The sequence below is a fragment of the Antedon mediterranea genome, chromosome 11 (assembly GCF_964355755.1).
Source record: "Antedon mediterranea chromosome 11, ecAntMedi1.1, whole genome shotgun sequence".
Lineage (NCBI taxonomy): Eukaryota > Metazoa > Echinodermata > Crinoidea > Comatulida > Antedonidae > Antedon > Antedon mediterranea.
Genome location: NC_092680.1, coordinates 12,503,362 through 12,526,590, shown reverse-complemented (window position 1 = coordinate 12,526,590; position 23,229 = coordinate 12,503,362). Strand labels below are relative to the sequence as shown.

General features: G+C 36.3%; 2 protein-coding genes across 3 annotated transcripts; one reads left to right on the top strand and one right to left on the bottom strand.

The window, feature by feature from the left end:
* Window positions 1–928: 928 nt before the first annotated feature.
* On the bottom strand, window positions 929–3,120 carry LOC140062508 (DNA oxidative demethylase ALKBH2-like). Its single transcript, XM_072108762.1, has 3 exons — window positions 2,380–3,120; window positions 2,032–2,174; window positions 929–1,814 (listed from the first exon to the last, which is right to left on the bottom strand). The coding sequence occupies exons 1-3, from the start codon at window positions 3,106–3,108 to the stop codon at window positions 1,517–1,519; spliced, it is 1,170 nt and encodes a 389-aa protein (XP_071964863.1). The 5' UTR covers window positions 3,109–3,120; the 3' UTR covers window positions 929–1,516.
* Window positions 3,121–7,221: 4,101 nt separating this feature from the next.
* LOC140062118 (NXPE family member 3-like) lies at window positions 7,222–23,146 on the top strand. Of its 2 annotated transcripts, none has more exons than XM_072108174.1 (4): window positions 7,222–7,441; window positions 17,832–18,583; window positions 18,921–18,979; window positions 19,457–23,146. In XM_072108174.1, the coding sequence occupies exons 1-4, from the start codon at window positions 7,292–7,294 to the stop codon at window positions 20,254–20,256; spliced, it is 1,761 nt and encodes a 586-aa protein (XP_071964275.1). In that variant the 5' UTR covers window positions 7,222–7,291; the 3' UTR covers window positions 20,257–23,146. The 2 variants fall into 2 exon arrangements, with proteins under 2 accessions (XP_071964275.1, XP_071964276.1); XM_072108175.1 differs by lacking the exon at window positions 7,222–7,441 and adding an exon at window positions 17,188–17,622.
* Window positions 23,147–23,229: the final 83 nt, after the last annotated feature.

The following is a 23,229-nucleotide window of genomic DNA, read 5'->3' as shown; positions in this document are numbered from 1 at the left end:
ATGAGTGACCAACAAAATACATATCAGTAGACTTGTTACAGTACGGTACGGTACTTGCAGTATGTGCATGTGTTGCGACGCAATGCGAAACTGTTTTACAATTGGAAAACGCTAAACGCGTCTCCTGTGATGGACAAAATTTAAAGTTATTATAAATTCATAACAAAAATGATTTGTTTGGTGTATTTCCTTTTGTTTTGTCTATTATTTATATAAAAATTAATATATATTTATTAATGTGTACGTGTTTCCTTAATTTGTCATTTCCAGAAACTTCTACGCAAATCAGTAGCTCAGTTTTGTGATTGGTTAATTGTTCTTGTTATGATAAACCGTTTAAAATAGTGACGTCATGTTTTTCAGCCTAATATTGTGCCTCGATGATTCCATCAATACCATCAAAAATAAACCATTTACTGCGGAACCTTTTTTTTTTTTTTTAAATGGTGCTAGATTAAGGGATTTTTTCATCATCTACGGTAAATTAAAACATTCAGAGAACTAAAGGTAACAATCAATAAGAGGATATTTACAAAGAACCGTTAAAATGTAGGCCTATGCCGTTATAAGATTTAGCCTGCAAAGCGAAGAACAAGGCCTGTAAAAATTAATAATGCTTATGAACAACGGAAGATTCATAAAAAGGAAAACAAAATCTCGGTAGATAAACGTGTAGAAAAAAAGTGACAATATTTATAAACCAAAGTAGTTCTAAGAATATCTAATGGCAATAACCTGCACGTAAACAAATTTCCATTTTTGGCTCCGGTTGAAGGTCTTGTTTTCTGTTAAAATGTATTAAGTGTCAAGAAATACAATTGGTAACCAAAACGTCTTTCTGTATTCGATAATTATGATTTCTCTGAGTTTTTTTGTTGTTGCAATTATGATAAAAGTAATATAAAATAATACACAGATATCGGTCTTATCTCACGATTGAATTCATAATTTTTATTTACAATACCACTTACAGTAAAAATATCGTAGATGTACATGGTCTTTATTGTAATAATATTAATCACACATATGTAGATAAATCATTGATACATGTACGAAAATATGTGCTATTATTAGTGTTATTATAACGTGTTTTGTTTTTGTTGTTTTTGTTTTTTTTTGTTTAATCTACCAGTCCGTTTCAAACGTTACAAGTACATATTACTCTTGAAATTACGATTAAAATGCTTTAAAGAAAAACTTACACACTTATTAAAAACATAAAAAATTGTATTTAACAATTAGAAATACATTACAAGTTACTTTTAAGAAATTATTCGTAAAGTTAATCATTATCCACACAATGACAAACAATCACATGATTATTAACGATCAATGGAATTAGGCCAAGATCTAAGTGAATTAACTTCAATACAATAATACAACCATTTGTAGGAATATCATCACAAAAATAATTCAACTGGTACTACTATACTAAATGAGAACAGATCATGAACAGTTGATATTCTTGAGATCTGCAATCACTATTAAAGACTGTAATGTTTGCGTAACATTTCTCTCATCTTTTAATATCTCTAAACGTGAGATTTATTCTTGGTAGCTTGATGGATTGATTTTTAGGCAGTGAATGGTACCAGTACTCATTAGTGGGATAATTCATCATTAATAATGTACCGTGTTTAAGATCAACAGTTACTGGCTCAATGATTCTTTTGGGACTCTTACCTCGCGCATCACCATGTCGAAATCTAAACATACGTGTTTGCCCCAATGATACAGAGGCGATTGGACTAAAGTGATCCATGTCTTTCTCATCATCTTTGTGTTCGCCAATGTAATCACTTCCAGTAGCATATCTATAGAGTAACGACAAAATACAATAGAAAATAAGATATTTTAAGATGAGACTAAAAAAAACCCCAATTATCCATTAAAACAATCTTATCTAACAAATTGCAGAAATCATCCAGTATGAATACTGATAATGTTCAATCGTTTTAGAGGTAAACTATAGACCCTTTTAATCAATAAAAAAATAAATAAATAAATAAAATAATAAACAAGAATATTTACCGGTTGACCAAAACAAAATTGAAGTAATGTCCTGTAACCGATTTTAAAAGGTCGCGGAGATCTTTCAGGAATGGTGGCCATGGTAAAGCTGGTACTGTATTGCCTGAATATTTGTAAGTTAAGCCCGAATCGCCAAACGAAACCTGCAGAGAGGAAACCATACAAAGAAAGTCATTTATTATTTGGCGAGATGTAAATGAACACGCCTAAATAAAATAATTTACAGTAAAAGAGTAAATTACACCTATAGCTACACAGCGGTAAATAAAGAAAAACAAAGGAAACGATATACAAGTAATTAACAAGTCATTAATACAAAACCACGGATAAAAATATAATGGAACTAACCTGTTTTCTAGGAATATTAAACCACTTTCCATACACTTTCACCTTTGCAAGATCACCGGTAAAATAGTCAATCTCTTCCTCACATTTTTTAAACAATGTATCGGCTGCTCCTTTATCAAGAAGTTGAAGGTAATCACAGTCTAAATTTTCCCCTATTATCTTTTGCACCGATAACTTATCAGGGGGTAGCAATTGATGTTCTGAATTGAATAAACGTCCTCCATTATCGCTTTTGTCAACAGTAGCCGCATTATCATTACTAACCTCCTCAATCATCTTTTGTATTTCACAGTGTTTTTCAATTATCTTGAACCACTGACTCTTTGGAAGGTTTACACCTTTTTTACCGGGTTTAAACTTGCCTCCTTCTTCAGACTGGTAATAGCGGCGAATACACACAAATTGTTCTTCTTTCCAGTTACTAACTACCACATGAATTATGTCCGAAAGTGGGATTCTTACTGCCTCCACCATGTTAATGTCTCTTTGTAAGTCTTCCAGTGCCTGAATAATTAAATCAATATTGTTGAAAAGTTTTTGCCACAGCAGAACGGGTAAATTAATACCTAGAGGTCCAGGTTTGAAGGCACCATATTCTTCCGTTTGGTAATACTCTCTGAGACAAACATAAACATCGTCACCCCATCGTTGGGCCACTACATGGCGTTTTTTAGACAAGAAAATCCGATTCTTTGAAGTTATGGAAATCTTTGGTACACCATCGGTCATTACGGCAAAATCTCGGGCGCTCATTCCTAAGGCTTTACTCAAACCTTTACACTCATCTGTTTGACCGTTAAAAGATTTTATAGAATCCATTATATTCGCTGATGTAGAAGCCATCGTTGGTAATTTTAAACTGCTACACTCGTCAGTTTGACCATTAGAACTCCCCATAACTCTTTTCATAGTCCTACGGGCTTTCTCACCAATTGCCAATTTCGGAGTAGGTAAACAGTTGAAACTCATGTTTATAGACTGTAGAGAGTTACAGAGAGTGAAACGAACGATTACGCTTGAATCAGGATGTATATGCAGCTCAGTAGGGAAGTAGCCCAGTACAGTAATTAAAAAGATAATGATTGTTATTTCCGGTCAATCGTTTCCGTGACACGTGCGATCAAACACAATTTAAATATCCTCGCACAACAGCTTAAAAATAGCCTCTGAATTAATCAGGGTATTGACAAGAAAATAAACGAAATGTCTATACCGAGGCAATGAATATTCTCCTTGCATATTTAGTTCGTTGTAAACGGTATCGACTGAAACATACTTCTTATCCAGAACCTCCCGATAAAAATAGTCAATCTGTTCTTCTAGAGACTTCATACAACAGAAATCATGATCTTTTTGACTGCTCCTGTCAAATTCACAACCATAACAAGCCGCTTTACTTAAAACCCAACACTTGGCTAACACTTGAGCAGCAAACAATTGTTTAACCAAACGCTCCATTTTCAACAAAAATTCTCTCTCCACCTCGTCCACGTACGTAAATATACAACTTGTAGGCCTGTTACTCCTCTCGACTCCTTCATCTATACCGGCGGGGATAACCTCTTCGGCCGCCGTGTAACGATCATCTATATCACTGCCTGGAACAACAACAGTATCCTCATCATCGCTAATTATTATAACAGTATCTACACAACTCCCTTGCGAAAAATATATACTTCCAGACATAATGAAATACTGTAAAGAGATACTCTACGCAAAGATAGGCAAAACAACTGGAAAATAGTACAGCAATAGCCGCTTCACTTTGTTTCACCGTCTTAAATCGTAAATAAAGTAATGACGTCACTCACCACGTACCAGAACATCGCGCCAAAAATTAATAAATAAGAGACAAAGAAACACCTGGCGGAAATTACATATCTATTGCGAAACTACCAGGAAATACACCAAGGCCAACTTTGGGCTGAAGTACCAGGAAATGAACGACCTTCATTAGAAACATCTGGTGGAAATTATATAACTATTACGTAACTACCAGGAAATACACCAAGGCCAACCTTGGGCTGAAGTACCAGGAAATGAACGACCTTCATTAGAAACACCTGGCGGAAATTATATAACTATTACGTAACTACCAGGAAATACACCAAGGCCAACCTTGGGCTGAAGTACCAGGAAATGAACGACCTTCATTAGAAACATCTGGTGGAAATTATATAACTATTACGTAACTACCAGGAAATACACCAAGGCCAACCTTGGGCTGAAGTACCAGGAAATGAACGACCTTCATTAGAAACACCTGGCGGAAATTATATAACTATTACGTAACTACCAGGAAATACACCAAAGCCAACCTTGGGCTGAAGTACCAGGAAATGAACGACCTTCATTAGAAACACCTGGCGGATATTACGTAATCAGGAAATACACCAAGGTCGGGTCTGAAGTATCACTATTACTACTATTGCCGCGTACTACTCTACGCCCGGTAAATTAAGTATTGTTTTTATGATATAAATTAGTATAAAGTACATGTTATTTATAGGATAAAATGTTAAATGTCATTAACATTTATTTGTTTTACCAGAAACAAGTTAAATATAGGAATATTATTAAACTATCCTTCGTGAAAACGCGTAAACACCAACACGCCCGGTCACGCTATCGTAGCGCCCGGTTGATAAAGCGAACTGTTTATACGGCAGTTTTTACAAAATAAATTGCATAAAACGAACAATTAAATATCCAAATAGCATTTAACATGATGTTGGCATGTAGTTGATAACATTTTTTATCATGAAAATACTACCGGTGGTCCAGCTTTTGATTAGTGAAACCGTCACAAACAGTTGTATACATCCCAGATACATCCTCACTTATGGCGGCGCCCTACCACATGGACAATATTACTGTTACAGGGAAAATCGCGGATTACTCATTCTTGTTATATATATTCTTTGCTATCGTACACTGTTCGCTTTTATGTTCATACTGGAAGCGTCCGTCGCCTGCCGCGTGCGTCACTTTTTAACGCGAAATTCGCGGCTTCGCGTTTGGTGTGCACCGGCCTTTAGTTTTGCAACACTTCACGTCCGCGTGTCCCAGCAACGCTCGAGAGAACCAAGAAACTATGAACGATCGCGTAAAAATGTGTAAATATTAGCGGTCCATCGTCATCGCTATTTTATTTTCAACTTTAACGATTTTAAACTCAACGCAACTCAACGTATTTCAACGTCGACAGGAAAACAGGCAAAGAGGGTTTTTTACGCTCCGATTTGCACGTAAAAATCCAATATTTAAACATTGACACGATAGTCGTTGGTAGCAAGAACATTCTGCATTAGGGAGGTTTCGCAATCTTACGAATACGATAACGAAAACGGATCACACACACGTATTCGTTTTTCGTAAGCCAGTAAAAATCTGTTTCGCATGGCAACGAAATATTGAGGGCGCCGTCCAAAATATGACTGCGGTAAATTTGAGCGAAGCGCAGGTGTTGCTTGGTGGCTGCCTAGGCCTCCTAGCGTAACATCAAAGGGAGTGAGGACTAAAACTGCTATTTATCAAAATTGACATGGCATTTTAGTAAATTACTTTAGTAAATTACTTTAAATAAAAGTATAATTATATTATAATCATGAATCATTCCTGATTCAATTGCAAAATGTGCAAATAATAGATCAAAAACTATACTCGTTTTGTAGTTACGAATATGACTGGTGATATTCGTCAACACGAATACGCTTTACGAATATGAAATGGGGATCAGCTCAAAAGTTTCACAAATGTGTAACGTATCCGTTTTCGTTATCGTATTCGTAAGGTTGCAAAACCTCCCGGCCCTATATCATAGGAGGCCACGACTTTAGAATGATATATGTGAATTGTTTGTGGTATGGGGGGGGGGGGGGGGGCATGTGAATGATCAAAATATCGCTATGGAATGATCGCGATAATAAACTTTATTTATTCACGAGACTCAACTCGTTCAATCAATATTGATTGTTTTTACACACGGTTCGTGATATTACAAAATTAATAAAACGCCCAGTAGGCCTAACGAGCGTTGCTCGCGTGTCGCCCGTTTCGTTAAAACTGGGTTTTTGTGCGGCGGCAACAATTATAATTACAGTCACAACGATCATTTGCCGGCGTTCGGTTACAACTCATAAAATAGTTTCTCACCAGCCAACACATAACATTATTTGTTCAGTGGATGAAATGGTTGGCTAATAAGACATAAGGTAACTTTCTAGCTGAATGAACTACACAGAAGTCTTTTGTAATGTTTTGTAATTAGTAAAAGAATGCATTCGGTATCCATTGTTATGTTACACATTGTCTGTGCTAACGCGGTATGTGCTCTATGAATAACGCGATACTTCAGAATAGTTCTTTTCATAACAATACGTGGAGTACCGCAAACTTTCATTTGAATGCTATAATAATAATTCTTTGAAACCAAAAGTCACCGTTAGTTGTCAAAGAATAGCAATTATATACATTTATAGACTAATTACAAATGTTTCAAATATGAAGAAACATAAATAAAATAAATTTTACAATATAATAATTAATAATAACATTAACATTGGTGTTCCAATCCAATCACATGGGGTGGTTTTTTATTCTGTCTGTTATTTTTTGTATTTGTATCGTTGGTTTGTTTTAAATTGTTTTGTAATTTTACTGTGATTGTTAATTGTGTACTCTGGAGAACATTTTTTTCATGAAGAGGTTATACCCAGTATAAAAAATAAATTAATTTAAAAAATCTAGTCAATTAGGGTAGTATTAAGGATTAACAATTAGTTAGTAAACGACTATGATGTCATCGAACGTCACACAGAACAAAACCTTTTGGGCGTGAAGGATCTTTTAAACACCTCCTCGACAACGAGTGCGTTTACATTGAATTTAAATCTGTTGACGCTTGTCGACAATGAGCATCACGTACTTGTTCCTTCAACCAACTCCCTGCTTCAACGGTCTTCAAACGGATTTTAAAATGACTGAATATAACGTTAAATTATTTGTGCTTGTGTTGATCATTGGTCTAACAATGTTGGTATATTTTAACAGCACTTTTCCGGTATGTATTTATTATAATTGTTTGACTTTCTTCAGAATATTGCAAATATTAGTTAAGTAACTTCCTGTTGTTTTTACCATGGTCCTAACATGGAGGTATAACCAAGTGGTTGTAAATACAACTCCCTGGTATAGGCTACATTATACCTCCATGGTCCGATCCTACCATGAAGTTTCTCCAGACTGTGAAAGTTGAAATTGCGTGGTTACAACACTGTCAGTTATAGATTACGTCCGTCCTACCTTTAGCCAGATTGTAAAAGGCTTATTTTGTGAGTTAAATGTTGAATTAGTTATCAAATTTAATTTCTTAAACTTCTATTGTAAGTGCAGTAAGAAAATGATAAGATAATCAATGAATAAAGGAGGTAAAATGGAATATATAGTGAATTTACTAGATTTAAAAATGTTACTGATAAAGTTAATAAAATTAACCAAAATGTGATAATAATGAAAACATTATGATTTTATAGTGATGACAAAAGATGTTATAAATGTGAATAAAAATGGTGTTTACGCCACAAAAGTGATAAAAAAAAAGTTAATTTGAATTAAATTGTACAATGTACCATTCTGATCTAATAGTGGATACTATCTGAAATTAATTTTCAAAACTTTAATCCACGTTGAAGTAAAGGTAAAGATGTCAAGGCGGATCCAAGGTAGGCCCTCTCCCTGAATTTCGGTAATTAATTGGATTGGACATTAAAATAATCATTAAAGAACAGAAGAAAACTCGTGACGTAGGCCTAATTTCACAATTTTACTCATATCTCAAAAGTTTTCAACTCAGGCGCAGGATTGGTCTAAGCACAAAAAAGAATAACAAAGCATAAATAGGCCTAAGCAGAATATAGCATTTATATATTTAGCTAATGTTGCAAATTTAAGTATATAGGCCTAATGAGCTCTTATCTTTCCCCTTTTTTGCATAGCTTATGTTTGGCTTAAGCTTTAACGCAGCTATGATGCCCCTTTTTAGCACTGCTAGCTGTTTTATTCATTGCTTCTATGCTGTAGGAGGCCTACGTTGCTATTGCTTATTTTTAATGCTGTTATATCGACATGCTCTTAACTGTTCTTGTCCATTCGACCAATCCTGCGCCCTTCTCAAGTTTTCTTGAGATCACCTTTGCTAAAAGAAAAACTGTTCTAAAACCCGAATCAACGGTTTTTGTAAAACCGGATTTAAAATCTGTTCTTTCTATGTGGACCCGTTTCTGTTGGAAAGAAAACATATCAGTGCTGTCAAAATGGCGTATTTAAATCCATAATCTCTTGCTAAATATAATTGTTTTCAAATGATACAATAGTTCAGCGTGTGTCCTTGGCATTTTGTTACTTTAATTCTTTTTATTTCTTTTGTTGATAAAAAGTTTGCGGTACACCACGTGTAAATACCCTTTTTACACTATCGACTGAGAGAGGAACACGAGTTGAACTCGGAGGCAATTTCCATTTACACTAGCCAAAAAAACTGCGAGATGAACTCGAGTTGCGCCCATTTACACTACATCGATCACCCCGGTGCTGTCAATCAAATCACTATTGCAAGCGCACACGTGGAACTTAACTGACTAATGGTTTAAATGTTAAAATACTGGAACATATCGACAAATCTAATATAAAAACATAATAATCCGAATTTACACACAATTTATTTAATTTTGAATGTAGTCCAGTGTTATATTTTCTTTGTGGCTATTATTAGATTATCATTTATTATTTTAAAAATTAGGGCCTAACAATTATTTTTCTTTTTAAAATGACTGCATTTCCGCCTTGTAGACTGTACGTACAAATAGGCCTTACATTGTTATGTTGGCGTAAAAACAGAGGTCCCAACTTGGGAAAGTCTATTCGCAGGAGATTTTGTCGTGAACCACATTCAATTCATCGGGGCGTCGAAAGTCAACGCGCGGGGAATCGAAAATCAACACGCGGGGAATCGAAAATCAACACGCGTGTCGTTTACGTCTCTTAATTAACTAAATATGTTACATATACAGTATATACAATATTTACACATAAGTTGGCTTAATTTTTACATAGGTTTATACATCAGTATTTTTACATTCTAATATTTTTTTTATGGACACATCCTCAGTACAAAAAATGTAAAAAATATATACTGTATTTTAACTAATATTCAGTATATAAAATAATTTAACTTAATTACATAATGTACAATAAACACATGATAGTATTGCCCAATAGAATTTACTCATTTTTTTTAGGCACAGGCCTAGGCCTAGCCTAGGGCTTCTACTTCTAGCTAGGCCCTAGCTAGCTACCATTTTAAAACCCCAAAACAATCGAAATAACTATTCCGAATCCGTCTTATGCTACATTACGCGAGTTAACATATTATTTCAGATGAAAAACATTGAGTTTTATATTGTTTTATCCATACGTAATTACACTGGCATTAAAGATATAACATTAAAATGTAGGCCGTTTATGAGCTATTTCGCCGATTTCTTATCGCTGGGAAATTCCCCACCAGCGACATCGATCGATCGAGGAGTAGGCCTAGCTAGGCTAGAGGCCTAGCGTGCATGCCGGAACGGGTGGATTATTGCTATATAATAAATAACAAGTTTGAACAAAAGAGCTTACGAAAATCTTTTTTTTTATTTTTATTAAACGTAGGCCTACTTGCTTGGCGAATCCATGCCTTTTAAATCATTTAACATGTTCGTATTATCGGATCGTACAGTAAAACCAAATAAAACACCGCCTCAACAACCTCGTGCGATGTGCGATCTGTTGTTCTTTGCAGCGGATCAACATTGGTAGAGTTCATTAATTATGAGGGTGTTTAAAAATGTAATAACTATTAAAAACGTGTCTCAACCACTTTGTAATCAAAGCGTTTATTTAGTTAAAACTTGGATCCTCCCAAAATTGATAATCGCGTATTCCGGTTAGCACGTGATTGATTCACGGTTGGTTGCACGCTTCTTTTTTTTCTACGTCCTGCGTGTAGTAGCGTGCATGTTTATATTATTGTTACGGTTTAACAAAGGCAGTGCATACAAATAAAAATACAATAATAGACCCACGGAGACTGCATGAATAGACATTGTTTCAACATCCTGCCTCACTTTGTCACAGTATCGTGTCCCGACTGAGGGCGCTATGTTCTTGACCTGAATAAATATGGCTACCGAGTAACACGAGTTATTTAGTCCGTATCTTTATTGTTATATTCTACCATTCACGAAACGTGAAACATGGTGGCAGCGGTGCTCATTGCAAGAAAAGATTAGTCTGAATTGCACACTGAAACACAGATAAGTAAAGTAAGATATTTACTGTTAAATCTCACGAGATAGATACGACTAGCCTAGCCAGCATGGCAGACGGCGAGGAGGGCGTGCAAAATGACGCACATGGCCTGCAGGATGAAGCTAACGGCAACGGACTGCCGACGATACAAATGCCTGTCCCGATGTTCAATGTTAAACCCCCAGAACCGGTAAAACTAGACACAAATGGTAAACAGGAAAATTGGAAATTATGGAAGCAGCTTTGGACACATTATACCATTGCTAGCAACCTAGATCATCCATCACGATCACCTCATTTTAAGAAATCATTACTGATCTCTACCATGGGTGTTGATGCACTCCAAATATATAATGGATGTGACCCACTAGAATCTGACACGTGTGAGGAAATCATACAAAAATTGGATACGTTTATCCTTGGTGAAACCAATGAAATTTTTGAACGATATAAATTCAATTCCCGAAAACAAGAAAAAGGCGAGTCAATTGACACATATATAAATGCTTTGAAAATACTCAGAAAAACCTGTAATTTCTGTGATTGCATGAAAGATGGTCTAATTCGAGATCGTTTAGTACTGGGTGTGCATGATGAAAGAGTAAGAAAACGACTATTCCAAGAAAGAAAAATAGATTTAAAGAAATGTATTGACATCTGCCACAGCTATGAAAACACATACAACCAAATGAAAGTGATTTCTGGTAAATCATTGGAGGAAGAAGAAGTTCATAAAGTGATGAACAGAGGTGGACATAAGCAGAAACATGAAACCCCTCAGTCATCAGGAAAACATAAAACTAGTGACAGAGCACCGTCTGGCAACATGCCTAAATGCAAATATTGTAGAAACAGCCACCCAAGAAAGAAAGAAATGTGCCCTGCCTGGGGTAAACGGTGCAACAAATGCAAATTAATGAACCATTTCGCTATTGTATGCAAACGGAAACCCAAGCTATATGGTGTTGAAGCACAAGATTCAGATGATAGTACATTGAGTGTAACTGAAGACAAAATTTACAATGTTTCAACAGGACCAATATATGCGGAAATGACCATGAATGATGGAAGTAAAATACGATTCCAAGTGGACAGCGGAGCTACTGTAAACGTGATACCAGTAAAATATGTTGAACTAGGTAGTACCAAAATTGAACAATCACACACAAAGTTAACAATGTATAACAAGAGCAAAGTCATCCCATTAGGAAAATGTGTGCTAACGCTTAAAAATGACGCCACAAACAAGTCATATACAGTTGATTTTCAAATTGTCAAACAAGATTTACAACCACTATTAAGCAGAGAGACAGCAGAAAAAATGAAACTGATCACGGTAAACTACAGTAACTTCAAGCAATTACATAGTGTCACACAGACAACATCCAAGATCCTTGAAGACTACAAAACAGTTTTTAATGGTAAACTGGGACGTCTACCAGGAAAAGTTTGTATAAAGATTGCCGAGCACTCAAAAGGAACGCAATGTCCAGCTCGAAGAGTACCTATATCCGTGAAGCCCAAGTTAAAAGAGGAACTAGACAAACTACTAACAGAAGGTGTTATAACGCCAGTATCTGAACCAACAGACTGGTGTTCACAGATATCTATACAAACCAAAAAAAATGGTAAACTAAGAATATGCGTAGATCCGAGACCGCTGAATGAAGTTCTGCAGCGTGAGAGATATCCACTACCAACCATGGAGGATATTCTACCAGAACTAGCCAATGCAAAGGTATTTAGCAAGGTTGATCTGTCACATGGATACTGGCACTGTGAATTGGACGAAAACAGCAGCCGTCTGACTACGTTTATCTGTCCGTTTGGAAGATTTCGCTGGAATAGATTACCCTTTGGTTTGAAAGTGAGCTCAGAAATTTTCCAAAGGAAGTTAAATGAATCATTGACAGGGTTAGAAGGAGTAGCATGCGTAGCAGATGACATACTTGTCTATGGTAATACAACTGAAAAACATGACAAAAGTTTGAGAAACCTTTTTGAAAAATGTCAGAAAGCTGGAATACAACTAAATAAAGAGAAGAGTGTATTTCATACTGACACAATTGATTTCATGGGACATACCATAACTGCTAATGGATTAAAACCTGACGTGAAAAAGCTAGAAGCAATCCTCAAAATGGATAATCCAACAGATGTTGAAGGTGTTCGTAGAATGCTAGGATTAACAAATTACCTAGCAAAGTTCCTACCTCAGCTAGCAACTGTTGTTGAACCACTTCGTCGACTGACTCATCAAGATTGTCAGTGGCACTGATCAGATGACCAAGATAAAGCAATGCTTAATTTGAAACAACTAATCACTAAAGCTCCTATTCTAGTCTATTATGATCCAAAGAAGGAGTTAATAGTACAATGTGACGCCTCAAGCACAGGACTTGGAGAAGCTTTATTACAAGAAGGAAAGCCAATTGCATACGCTAGCAGATCTCTATCAGCTACAGAAGTAAGATATGCTCAAATAGAGAAGGAGTGCCTCGCAATTGTTTTTGCAATGGAGAGATTTCATCAGTATACATTTGGACGTTTGACTATTATCAACAGTGATCACAAACCTCTTGAAATGATTGTGAGAAAGCCTTTACACAAAGCTCCAAAGCGACTGCAAGGCATGCTGATGAGACTGTTACAGTACGATACAAAGATAGTATACACAAGAGGCAAAGAAATGTATATCGCCGACACTTTATCTAGGGCATATCTACCAAATACTGACAAGGTAGACAAATTTGATCAAGTAAATGCAGTTGGTGGTCTTCGTATTGGCCCAGAGCGAATTGATGAACTTAAAAGAGAAACAAACATGGATGAAACTACAAAAATACTGAAATCCATAATTATGCAAGGATGGCCAGATGAAAAACAGTTTGTACCAACGCAGATTATGCCTTATTATTCATTCAGAGATGAACTGGCAGTGCATGATGGACTTGTATTCAAAGGTGAACGAGTAGTAGTACCTATCTCATCACGAAAATCAATAAAGGAACGTCTGCATGTTTCCCACCTTGGAGGAGATAGTATGCTGAGAAGAGCAAGGGAATGTATTTTTTGGCCCGGAATGTCATATGAAATAAAACAAATGACACAAATGTGCGATGCTTGTCAAACGTATCAACAGGCACAGACAAAGGAAACTATGATTCCTATTGAAGCCAAATATCCTTACCACAAAGTTGGAATTGACCTATTCACACTTGATAAGGTAGATTACATGACCACAGTGGACTACTACAGTGGATTTTGGGAAGTTGACAAACTAACTGAAACAACAACTAAATCAGTCATAAAGAAAGTAAAGCAACACTTTGCGAGAAACGGGATTCCTGAAATTGTTATTTCGGATAACGGCCCCCAATTTGCAAGTCAAGAGTTCAGAAACTTCAGTGCAAATTGGGATTTCCAACATCAAACCTCATCTCCACATCATCCTAATGCTAATGGTAAAGCAGAGGCAGCTGTAAAAGCAGCAAAGACTATGTTGATGAAGTGTAAGAAAAGCAAAACTGACCCATATATGGCATTACTTGAAGTTCGAAACACACCTACTCAAGGAACAGGAACTAGTCCTACACAGAGACTTTTCAACAGACGCACAAGATCAATGTTACCAATGACTGACACATTACTAACACCCAGAGGAAAAGAGTATCTACAGTTGGACAAGCTACAGATAAAAGCCAACAAGGAGAAACAAGTATCTAAATACAATAAACATGCACATGACCTACCAGAACTGGTTGAAGGTGATACGGTAAGACTAAAACCACACCGATTAGGTCAAAAAGAATGGCAAAAAGGAGTAGTTGTAAAAAGACTAGATGAAAGATCATATGAGATAGACACACCAACAGGTACATATAGAAGAAACAGAGTACATATTAGGAAAACACCTGAATCACCCCCTGATACAACTCAACTCTACACACCAATGGCAACAGCAGATGATAATGCAACAATACCAACTGAACAGCAGGAGGTCACAACGCAACCAATACCAACAACCAAACAAACTACATCACACAGACCAATGACGGAACCAACTCAACCACGCAGATCAACCAGAATAAAAAAACAACCTATCTATCTAAAAGATTATGTAACTCATAAATAAAAACAAATTCATATCTTAGCTGCTATAACTAATTAATCAATAAAAGCAGACTGGAACTATGTTACAAACCATTTTTTAAATTGTTGCAAGTAAACGTTATGTTAAAAAAAAAAAGTTAAAGTTAAACGTTATGTTAAAGAAGTTAAAGTTAAAGTTGTGTTAAAGTTACTCATGATAATACTGTATTTATAATAATTCACTCACAAGAGATATGAAGTCTAAACAGTAACACTGATACTAATTGATATACTATATTTTATTATATTCATCACACTAAATGACAAATAAGTATATAAAAAAAAATTCATAAAAGCGCACACCGTAACTTATTATAAAAAAGGAAGGATGTCACAGTATCGTGTCCCGACTGAGGGCGCTATGTTCTTGACCTGAATAAATATGGCTACCGAGTAACACGAGTTATTTAGTCCGTATCTTTATTGTTATATTCTACCATTCACGAAACGTGAAACACACTTTTGTCTGGTTATTGACTATTGTTGACCTGGGCTGAGGCTGGGTGTATTACCGTAAATCAATTTGGCCAAAAATATGGGGAAATTTGAAAATGCGGTAAAAAAATCAAAATGCGGTAGAAAACGTCGAGATAGCGGTAGCGCGGTAGATGGGTACTAAAAGCGGTAGACTACCGCGAATAGCGGTAGACTTGGGACCCCTGTAAAAATAGGGATGGTAAGTATTTAAAATAAAAAATGTATTTGTTAATTAGCATAACAATGTATCAATGAAGGAAAATTATTATATGGTAGGCCTACTTTTTCAGTTCCTAAAGACGTCAGTATTATATATATTTTTCCCTTTTTCAATAATTAGGCCTACATATAGAATCGGCCAGGGTAGAGTTACACCAATATTACATTATTTTAGGCTTTCTGGTAAGGTAGAATGCACACGAAAAATTGCAATATTTTCAGCAGAAAAAAAAATCACAAAGTTGTTTTTGCCTTTAAATATAAATAAATAATAAAATAACGAACAGCACAGGTTCTAGGACACCTACCCCCTAGACAGTCACCCCCCGGATATTTACCACCCGGACAACTACCCCCTTAGGACAACTACCCCCTTAGGACAACTACCCCCTTAGGACAACTACTCCCCGGACAACTACCCCCTTAGGACAACTACCCCCTTAGGATAACAACCACCCGGACAAGTACCCCCTTAGGATAACTACCCCCCGGGTAACTACCCCCGGTCAACTACCCCCGGTCAACTACCCCCCCCCCCCCAATCCAAAAGTAGACAAATATATAGGACCGGTTTCTGTAAAAATGAAATCATCTGTTTTTAACGGGTGTTTCGAAACTAGAGACCCGAGACCAGAGACCTGACACCAGGCTATATTTATGTTCAATCTTTTACTTTTGTTTACAATAATGAATAGTAATTCGTCAAAGTAACGAATTAAAATATAGTTATTAATTCCTATTATACACTGTTGCAGAGTCAGGTTGTTGAATGGTCTGGGTGGTAGTTGTCCGTCCGGGGGGTAGTTGTTCTAAAGGGATAGTTGTCTGGGTGGTAGTTGCCCAGGGGTTAGTTGTCCTACGGAGGTAGTTGTCCTAAAAGATTATTTGCCCTCGGAGTATTGTCCAGGTCCAGGAGGTAGTTGTCCTACGGGGAGTATTGTGTCAGAGGTAGTTGTCCGCGGGGTAATTACCGGGGGTAGTTGTCCAGGGGTTAGTTGTCCTACGGAGGTAGTTGTCCTAAAAGATTATTTGCCCTCGGAGTATTGTCCGGGGGTAGTTGTCCAGGGGTTAGTTGTCCTACGGAGGTAGTTGTCCTAAAAGATTATTTGCCCTCGGAGTATTGTCCAGGTCCAGGAGTCCTACGGGGAGTATTGTTTCAGAGGTAGTTGTCCGCGGGGTAATTACCCGGGGGGGGGGGGGGGTAATTGTTCCTAGGGGTAATTGTCCGGGGGTAGTTGTCCAGGGGTTAGTTGTCCTACGGAGGTAGTTGTCCTAAAAGATTATTTGCCCTCGGAGTATTGTCCGGGGGTAGTTGTCCTACGGAGGTAGTTGTCCTAAAAGATTATTTGCCCTCGGAGTATTGTCCAGGTCCAGGAGTCCTACGGGGAGTATTGTCTCAGAGGTAGTTGTCCGCAGGGTAATTACCCGGGGGGTAATTGTCCGGGGGGTAATTGTTCCTAGGGGATAATTGTCCGGGGGATAGTTGTCCTAAGGGGGCTGTTGTCATAAGGGGGTAGTTGTCCGGGGGATATTTGTCCGGGGGGTATTTGTCCGGGGGGTAGTTGTCCTAAAGAGGTAGTTGTCCTAAGGGGGTAGTTGTCCAGGTGGTGGTTGTCCGGGGGGTAATTTTCCGGGGGTAAATGTCCAGGGGGTGAATATCCGGATACGAACAGCACAATATATCGTACAATTATTATTTTAAGCAAAAAGGGTGTATTTTAAGCAAAAAACCTATTTTGTTCGCATAATATATTGTATTTCTGTGACAAAATGTTACATTTTTACGTCAATGACCTTTAACAGCTCGGTGTTGAACCACAAAAACCGTTTACACTTCTTGTCCCCGGTACGTGTAGATTCGACTACACCGGAGAAGGTACACCGGAAAACATTCAGCTTCGTTTCACCCCGGGGAGACCACACCGGGGTGGTTGGATTTTCCCATTTACACCAGTCAATAAAAACCACAACACCGGCGTTTAACGACCCGGTGTACTAACAACTGCGGGGTTACACCGCTGTTACAGTGATAGTGTAAAAGGGGTTAGTATTGAGTTTGTTGTAATTTTTTTGTTGACAAAAATTGTATTACTCAAAGATATTTAAGGGTTGTTAAAAGTGAACTCAGTCACTGGGGTGTGATATGATTGTGCTTTTTTTCTTGTTTGTATTTATTATGGTGGATAACTTATACAGAAAATAAAATGATTTATTATAACTAACGAACTAAATTAAAAACTTCAACTTTACAGTTATTGGAAAGAACAAAAATTGGGAATATGTACTACAGTGAAGGGCAATATCGGAATTACTCTTCGAATTTTTATGAAGATGAAAAGATTAAAATTCCAACGTACAACTCATTGAAGAGTACTATTCCGGTACCTGAGCCAGTATTCAACAGCAAAGGTACTCCAGGCTCCATGGGTTTTACCGATGCGTCCAAAACTACTTTTCATATCAAAGACAACAACACTGATATTCATGTCGGTGATTTCTTTGGTATAATAATTGAATCATTTGACGAATTCGGTCGCCACCGTGTTCTGGGTGGAGATTTCTGGTACGCTACCATTTCAACAGCTCGTTGTTCGACAGCAGCTAAAATTCTAGATTTTAAAAATGGAACTTATGAAGCGATTTTCTTTGCACCTTGCCATGGAAAAGTACAATTGAGTATTATTCTCGTTCATACTGTTGAAACTGTCAGCTTTTACAAACACACCGTCTGGTCTATGGAGGAACGTAAACTATGGAACGCTACATACAAAGTTGGTAATAAAGAAGAGTATGGATTGTGTCGGATACACAACGTTGGGGTATGGAAAGACAAATGTGAATATCCACAACCTAAAGCAATGGGAGGTTCGTTGATGCTGTGTGATCCACCCTCAACGTTACCTTGTTCCTCTTTATACGGTATACGCTCCAAAGGAAACGTTCACGAAATTTTATCCAAGTCTTATACGGGATTACTAACAAAAAATGAAGATTTATTTAAAAGGTGAGTGATTGTTTTATAGTGCAAAGCAATTAAACAGATGTTACTGATACTTTCTAATTCATTAGTTAATAACTATGATGCTCGTGCTATTTTTTCCGAGGCTGATATTTAGGTATTTCTAACAATTTTGATTTGTTATTAAGACTACGGTATCGTTAGAAAAATCAAAACATAACATTATTGTTAACTCTTTTTTAAAGTGATTTGACAAAGTTATCTATTAAGAAAAATGTGTTCAAACTTCACTTGATCACTGTTCTATTTTAGTTATTTCTTAAGACCATGTGGAATACAATGTGGAGTTTTACAATTTAAATCATTACTTATATTTTTGTAGGAAAATCAATTTTGGTAAATTAACAAACGGAACAAGTACATTTGAAATTATGAGATCAGGTACGTATTGACAAAAACATATGCAATTGCACTAAACACTAATCACTTCAAAGAATAAATAAAGATATTTTAACATTTTAAAGATATTTTAAAAAATACCTGTAGAACCATATAATTTTATTATATATTTATATTGATTACTGTTCGTTTTAGTTTTTTTTGTTGGAGTGGCACGCCTAATTGGCGACAGAAGCTATTGGCCTCTTTTGCCACTCCTTGGCGCAATCTAGCTAATTGTTTGTATTTATGTCTGTATAACTGTGTTTGCCGAAATTAATAAAATAAATAAATAAAATAAAAAGCTAGATTTACAAAGGGGCTGTGTTCAACCGTTAGCATAGTGTTGTGATGCACGACACACACTTGAGTACTGCGTGATAGAATGGGTGGGGTACGTTTAACAGTAACAAACCGTTACATTACACATCGCATATATTGCCGCTTTCCATCACACATTTTACATTTATTATTTGTTAGATCCATCAAGAACTTTCCATAGAGAGTTATTGGACAGCATAGAGCGACCTGAGTGCGCACCAGATACTCCTGAGCCCCTGAGTGACGGGTTCTGGTATAGAGATACGTGGCATTCGTTTGCTTGTCGGAGCCGAAGTTGGTCAAGAAAAATGATAGGACAGTGTACATCAACTAAACGTCTCGTCTTTCTGGGAGACTCTACGACAAGACAGTGGTGTGAAAAGTTATTGATGTATCTGCATATCGATGTACCTGAAGATCTATCAAAGAAACGTTATACTATCCTCACAGATTTTCTTAATTTGACCTTTCAATTTCATCCGTATGTTCTTGGAAACGGTTTGGAACGAATCGGTGACGGCATGTTTGAGGTTGACTTTTTAGAATCGTTACCAACTGATAGTTGTGAATACGTAATTATGATAAGTCCATGGGCACACTACGAGGTGTGGACAAAAGAAGCCTACTTGAGTCGTTTAGAACATATCAAAGCTGCGATCATTGCTTTCAGAAAAAAATGTCCACAAGCTCAATTCGTTATTAAGAGTCCACACCCAAGAAGACACAGTTCAAAATCTTTACAAACATTCATAATCGCTAGGCTGACGAGTGACGTATTATTGTACGAATTCCGGCGTCTGATGCGTGAAACTTTCCACGGAATGGGCATCCATTACATAGACATTTGGGACATGAACTTGTCTTATAATTCACCGAACACTATTCATATGCCACTAGAAGTTGCAATACAAGAGCTTTTTATTTACTTTTCACACATTTGTCCGGAATTGAACGTTTAAGATAAATTGAGCCTTATTTAAGTACGGTTGCCTACTTTATAGGCCTATAATTCAAACACTTGTAGTGCGTTGTTACTTACCTATATAGTCAGGTTAAAAGAGGTATTCCGTGTACAATTTGTGGTGAAAGTTGGCAACTTGTCTAAATATCTTTAGTGGGTCAAAATAAACCAGAAAAACGTTGTTACCCAATCTGTAACCCCGTGGGGGGTCTTTTATGGGCCTTTTCAAAATGGCGGCCAAAATATTCAAATAGCTTATATCTTTGTAATGGCTGGTGTTACAGGTTTCATTATAGTATCAAATAATTCACAACATATATATTTATATTCACTCTAATACAACATTTTGTCAAAAAATGGCTGCAACTACCATTTCTGGCATTTTGACCTTTGACCTTGTCTTCTTATATCTCTGTAACCAATAATCTTAGAGAGAAAAATTTAATGGAAATTGCTCAGAACGACTATATTTATATTTGATCTAATGAACTTTATTGTCGAAAAGTGAATGGAAATATTTTTATTGACCTTTGACCTTCACCTTCTTCTATCTCGATAACTACTGGTCATAGAGACATGTTTTTGATCTTAAATTGTTCAGAGCATATATGTTTATATTCACTCTAATGTTCACTTTATATTCTGACCATTTTCAGTCAAATGTTATTTTTCTGTGACCAGTATAATTGAGATAAAGAAAACCGAGGTCAAAGGTCAATGAAGCCATTTCTGGCCACATATTGATAAAATGTTTCATTAGAGTGAATATAAACATTAGTCTGGGTTCCAGACGGAGTTTTGTCTTAATATTAGTAAAAAGATAAATAATTTGGCACATATGGCGTTTCATACGTATACTACTTGAATTTCAGACAAAAATCGCGGTCGAAATAAAAACAAATAAATAAAAAAAAAAGATAATACAGACTTGGGGCAAGTCTATATAAACATATATGCCCTAAACAATTTAAGACCAAATACATGTTTCTATGACCAGTAGTTATCGAGATAGAAGAAGGTCAGGGTCAAAGGTCAATGAAGCCATTTCTGGCCACATATTGATAAAATGTTTCATTAGAGTGAATATAAACATATATGCTCTGAAAGGTCAATAAAAATAATTCTGTTCACTTTTGGACAAAAAAGTTCATTAGGTCAAATATAAATATATTGGTCCGGAACAATTTGCATTAAACTTTTTCTCTCAAAGTTTATTGGTTACAGAGATATAAGAAGACAAGGTCCAAGGTCAAAATGCCAGAAATGGTAGTTGCAGCCATTTTTTGACAAAATGTTGTATTAGAGTGAATATAAATATATATGTTGTGAATTATTTGATACTATAATGAAACCTGTAACACCAGCCATTACAAAGATATAAGCTATTTGAATATTTTGGCCGCCATTTTGAAAAGGCCCATAAAAGACCCCCCACGGGGTTACAGATTGGGCAACAACGTTTTTCTGGTTTATTTTGACCCACTAAAGATATTTAGACAAGTTCCCAACTTTCACCACAAATTGCACACGGGACCCTATTTTATGACATCTTTTAACCTGACTAATATACGTGTGCGCGTTTGCTGGTTCAAATCAAATCCATTTCTTCTTGGTTGGCTCCGTATCACTATATACTGTATTTCACTATTATTTTCTTCTATGTACAGGATACGCTACATTTCTTGTTAGGTGAAAATACAACGCAGTATCAATACGTCCTGCTTGTGTTCTATGATCCATAGTAGAGACAAATTAAAGTTTATCTTAAGAACGAGCTGAACGTTACACCTAATCAATATGCAAATATTCTAATTGCTTCTGCACACTTTGTATTCATTCCAGGTTTTTCTTTTCTGGAATTAAAATAGATTGCCTCTATGATTTTTAGGATAGGGGGAATCAATGGCAAATGCATGGCCCTTTGTACACCCGCCAGATTCTGTTACGGTGTCTAGAGAAACACATGTAGCTTAATTTAAAGGTTGATTCCCAATTGAACGCAACGCGTAGACGTAACGCAATACTTAGACGTAACGCAAGAGGTTGACATAAAGCAAGACGTGACGTAGACTTACCACAATAGTACACGTAATGCAAGACGCTGACGTAACGCAAGGCGTAGACGTAACACAATACGTAGACGTAACGCGTCTGATGCCCACGTCATTGCCATTTGTCATTAATTTGCCTTTAACCCATTTATATACAGTATTTGAATAACTCTCCGATACGTTCGTCAATAAAAACAAATTATTCATTCATTTTTTTGTCTACACATACAATTCAATAGAATAAACAATAACATTTATATTTTTATTTAAATATTATTTTTATTTTGGGAAATTTGTATTACTTTCGACATCCGAGATTTGCAACTATACCTATAGAGGGCGGCGACCTGGTGTTCAAAAATTGGATTGTGCTTTAAGCTTGGTTCCCACTAGAGACGCAATACAAGGACGTAACTCAACGTAAGAGAGTTGACCAATCAGAAGCGATGGATTCAAACTTGTCATTGGTCAACTCGCTTAAGTTGCGTTTACGTCCCAGTGGGAACCAAGCTTAAATGAACCGGCCGATACATTTATCCATGATTTAATAGTGAATGTTCAAGTCTGACAAGTTAGTTTTATTTTAAGATTACAGATATCGCAGAGCCATTGTTTTTATTTATCAGTAAATTAGATCCATCAGAATAATTTAGTGTAATAATACATGATTTGTTGATTTCATTTATAACAATATGCTATAGATATGAAATAATTAGATTTAGGATATTGAAAACCTAGTCAACTACATTTATAAACTATTTTAACAATGGTCCTCAATCATTGCTACATTTTGTCCAAAATGTGTTTCTTTAAAAGTATTTTATGTTAAAAACAAATAGAAGGATTAAAAATAAATATATTTTGATACTTAGTATTGATAATAAGGTTTTTCTTCTTGACTTATCATTTACGAACTTTCA

Coding starts and splice junctions, on each gene's coding strand:
- LOC140062508 (XM_072108762.1), bottom strand. CDS start 3,108: ATGACCGATGGTGTACCAAAGATTTCCATAACTTCAAAGAATCGGATT. Junction 2,175..2,379: donor TTAATATTCCTAGAAAACAG/GTTAGTTCCATT, acceptor TCCTCTCTGCAG/GTTTCGTTTGGCGATTCGGG. Junction 1,815..2,031: donor AATTTTGTTTTGGTCAACCG/GTAAATATTCTT, acceptor GTTACTCTATAG/ATATGCTACTGGAAGTGATT.
- LOC140062118 (XM_072108174.1), top strand. CDS start 7,292: ATGAGCATCACGTACTTGTTCCTTCAACCAACTCCCTGCTTCAACGGT. Junction 7,442..17,831: donor ATTTTAACAGCACTTTTCCG/GTATGTATTTAT, acceptor TCAACTTTACAG/TTATTGGAAAGAACAAAAAT. Junction 18,980..19,456: donor ATTTGAAATTATGAGATCAG/GTACGTATTGAC, acceptor ATTATTTGTTAG/ATCCATCAAGAACTTTCCAT.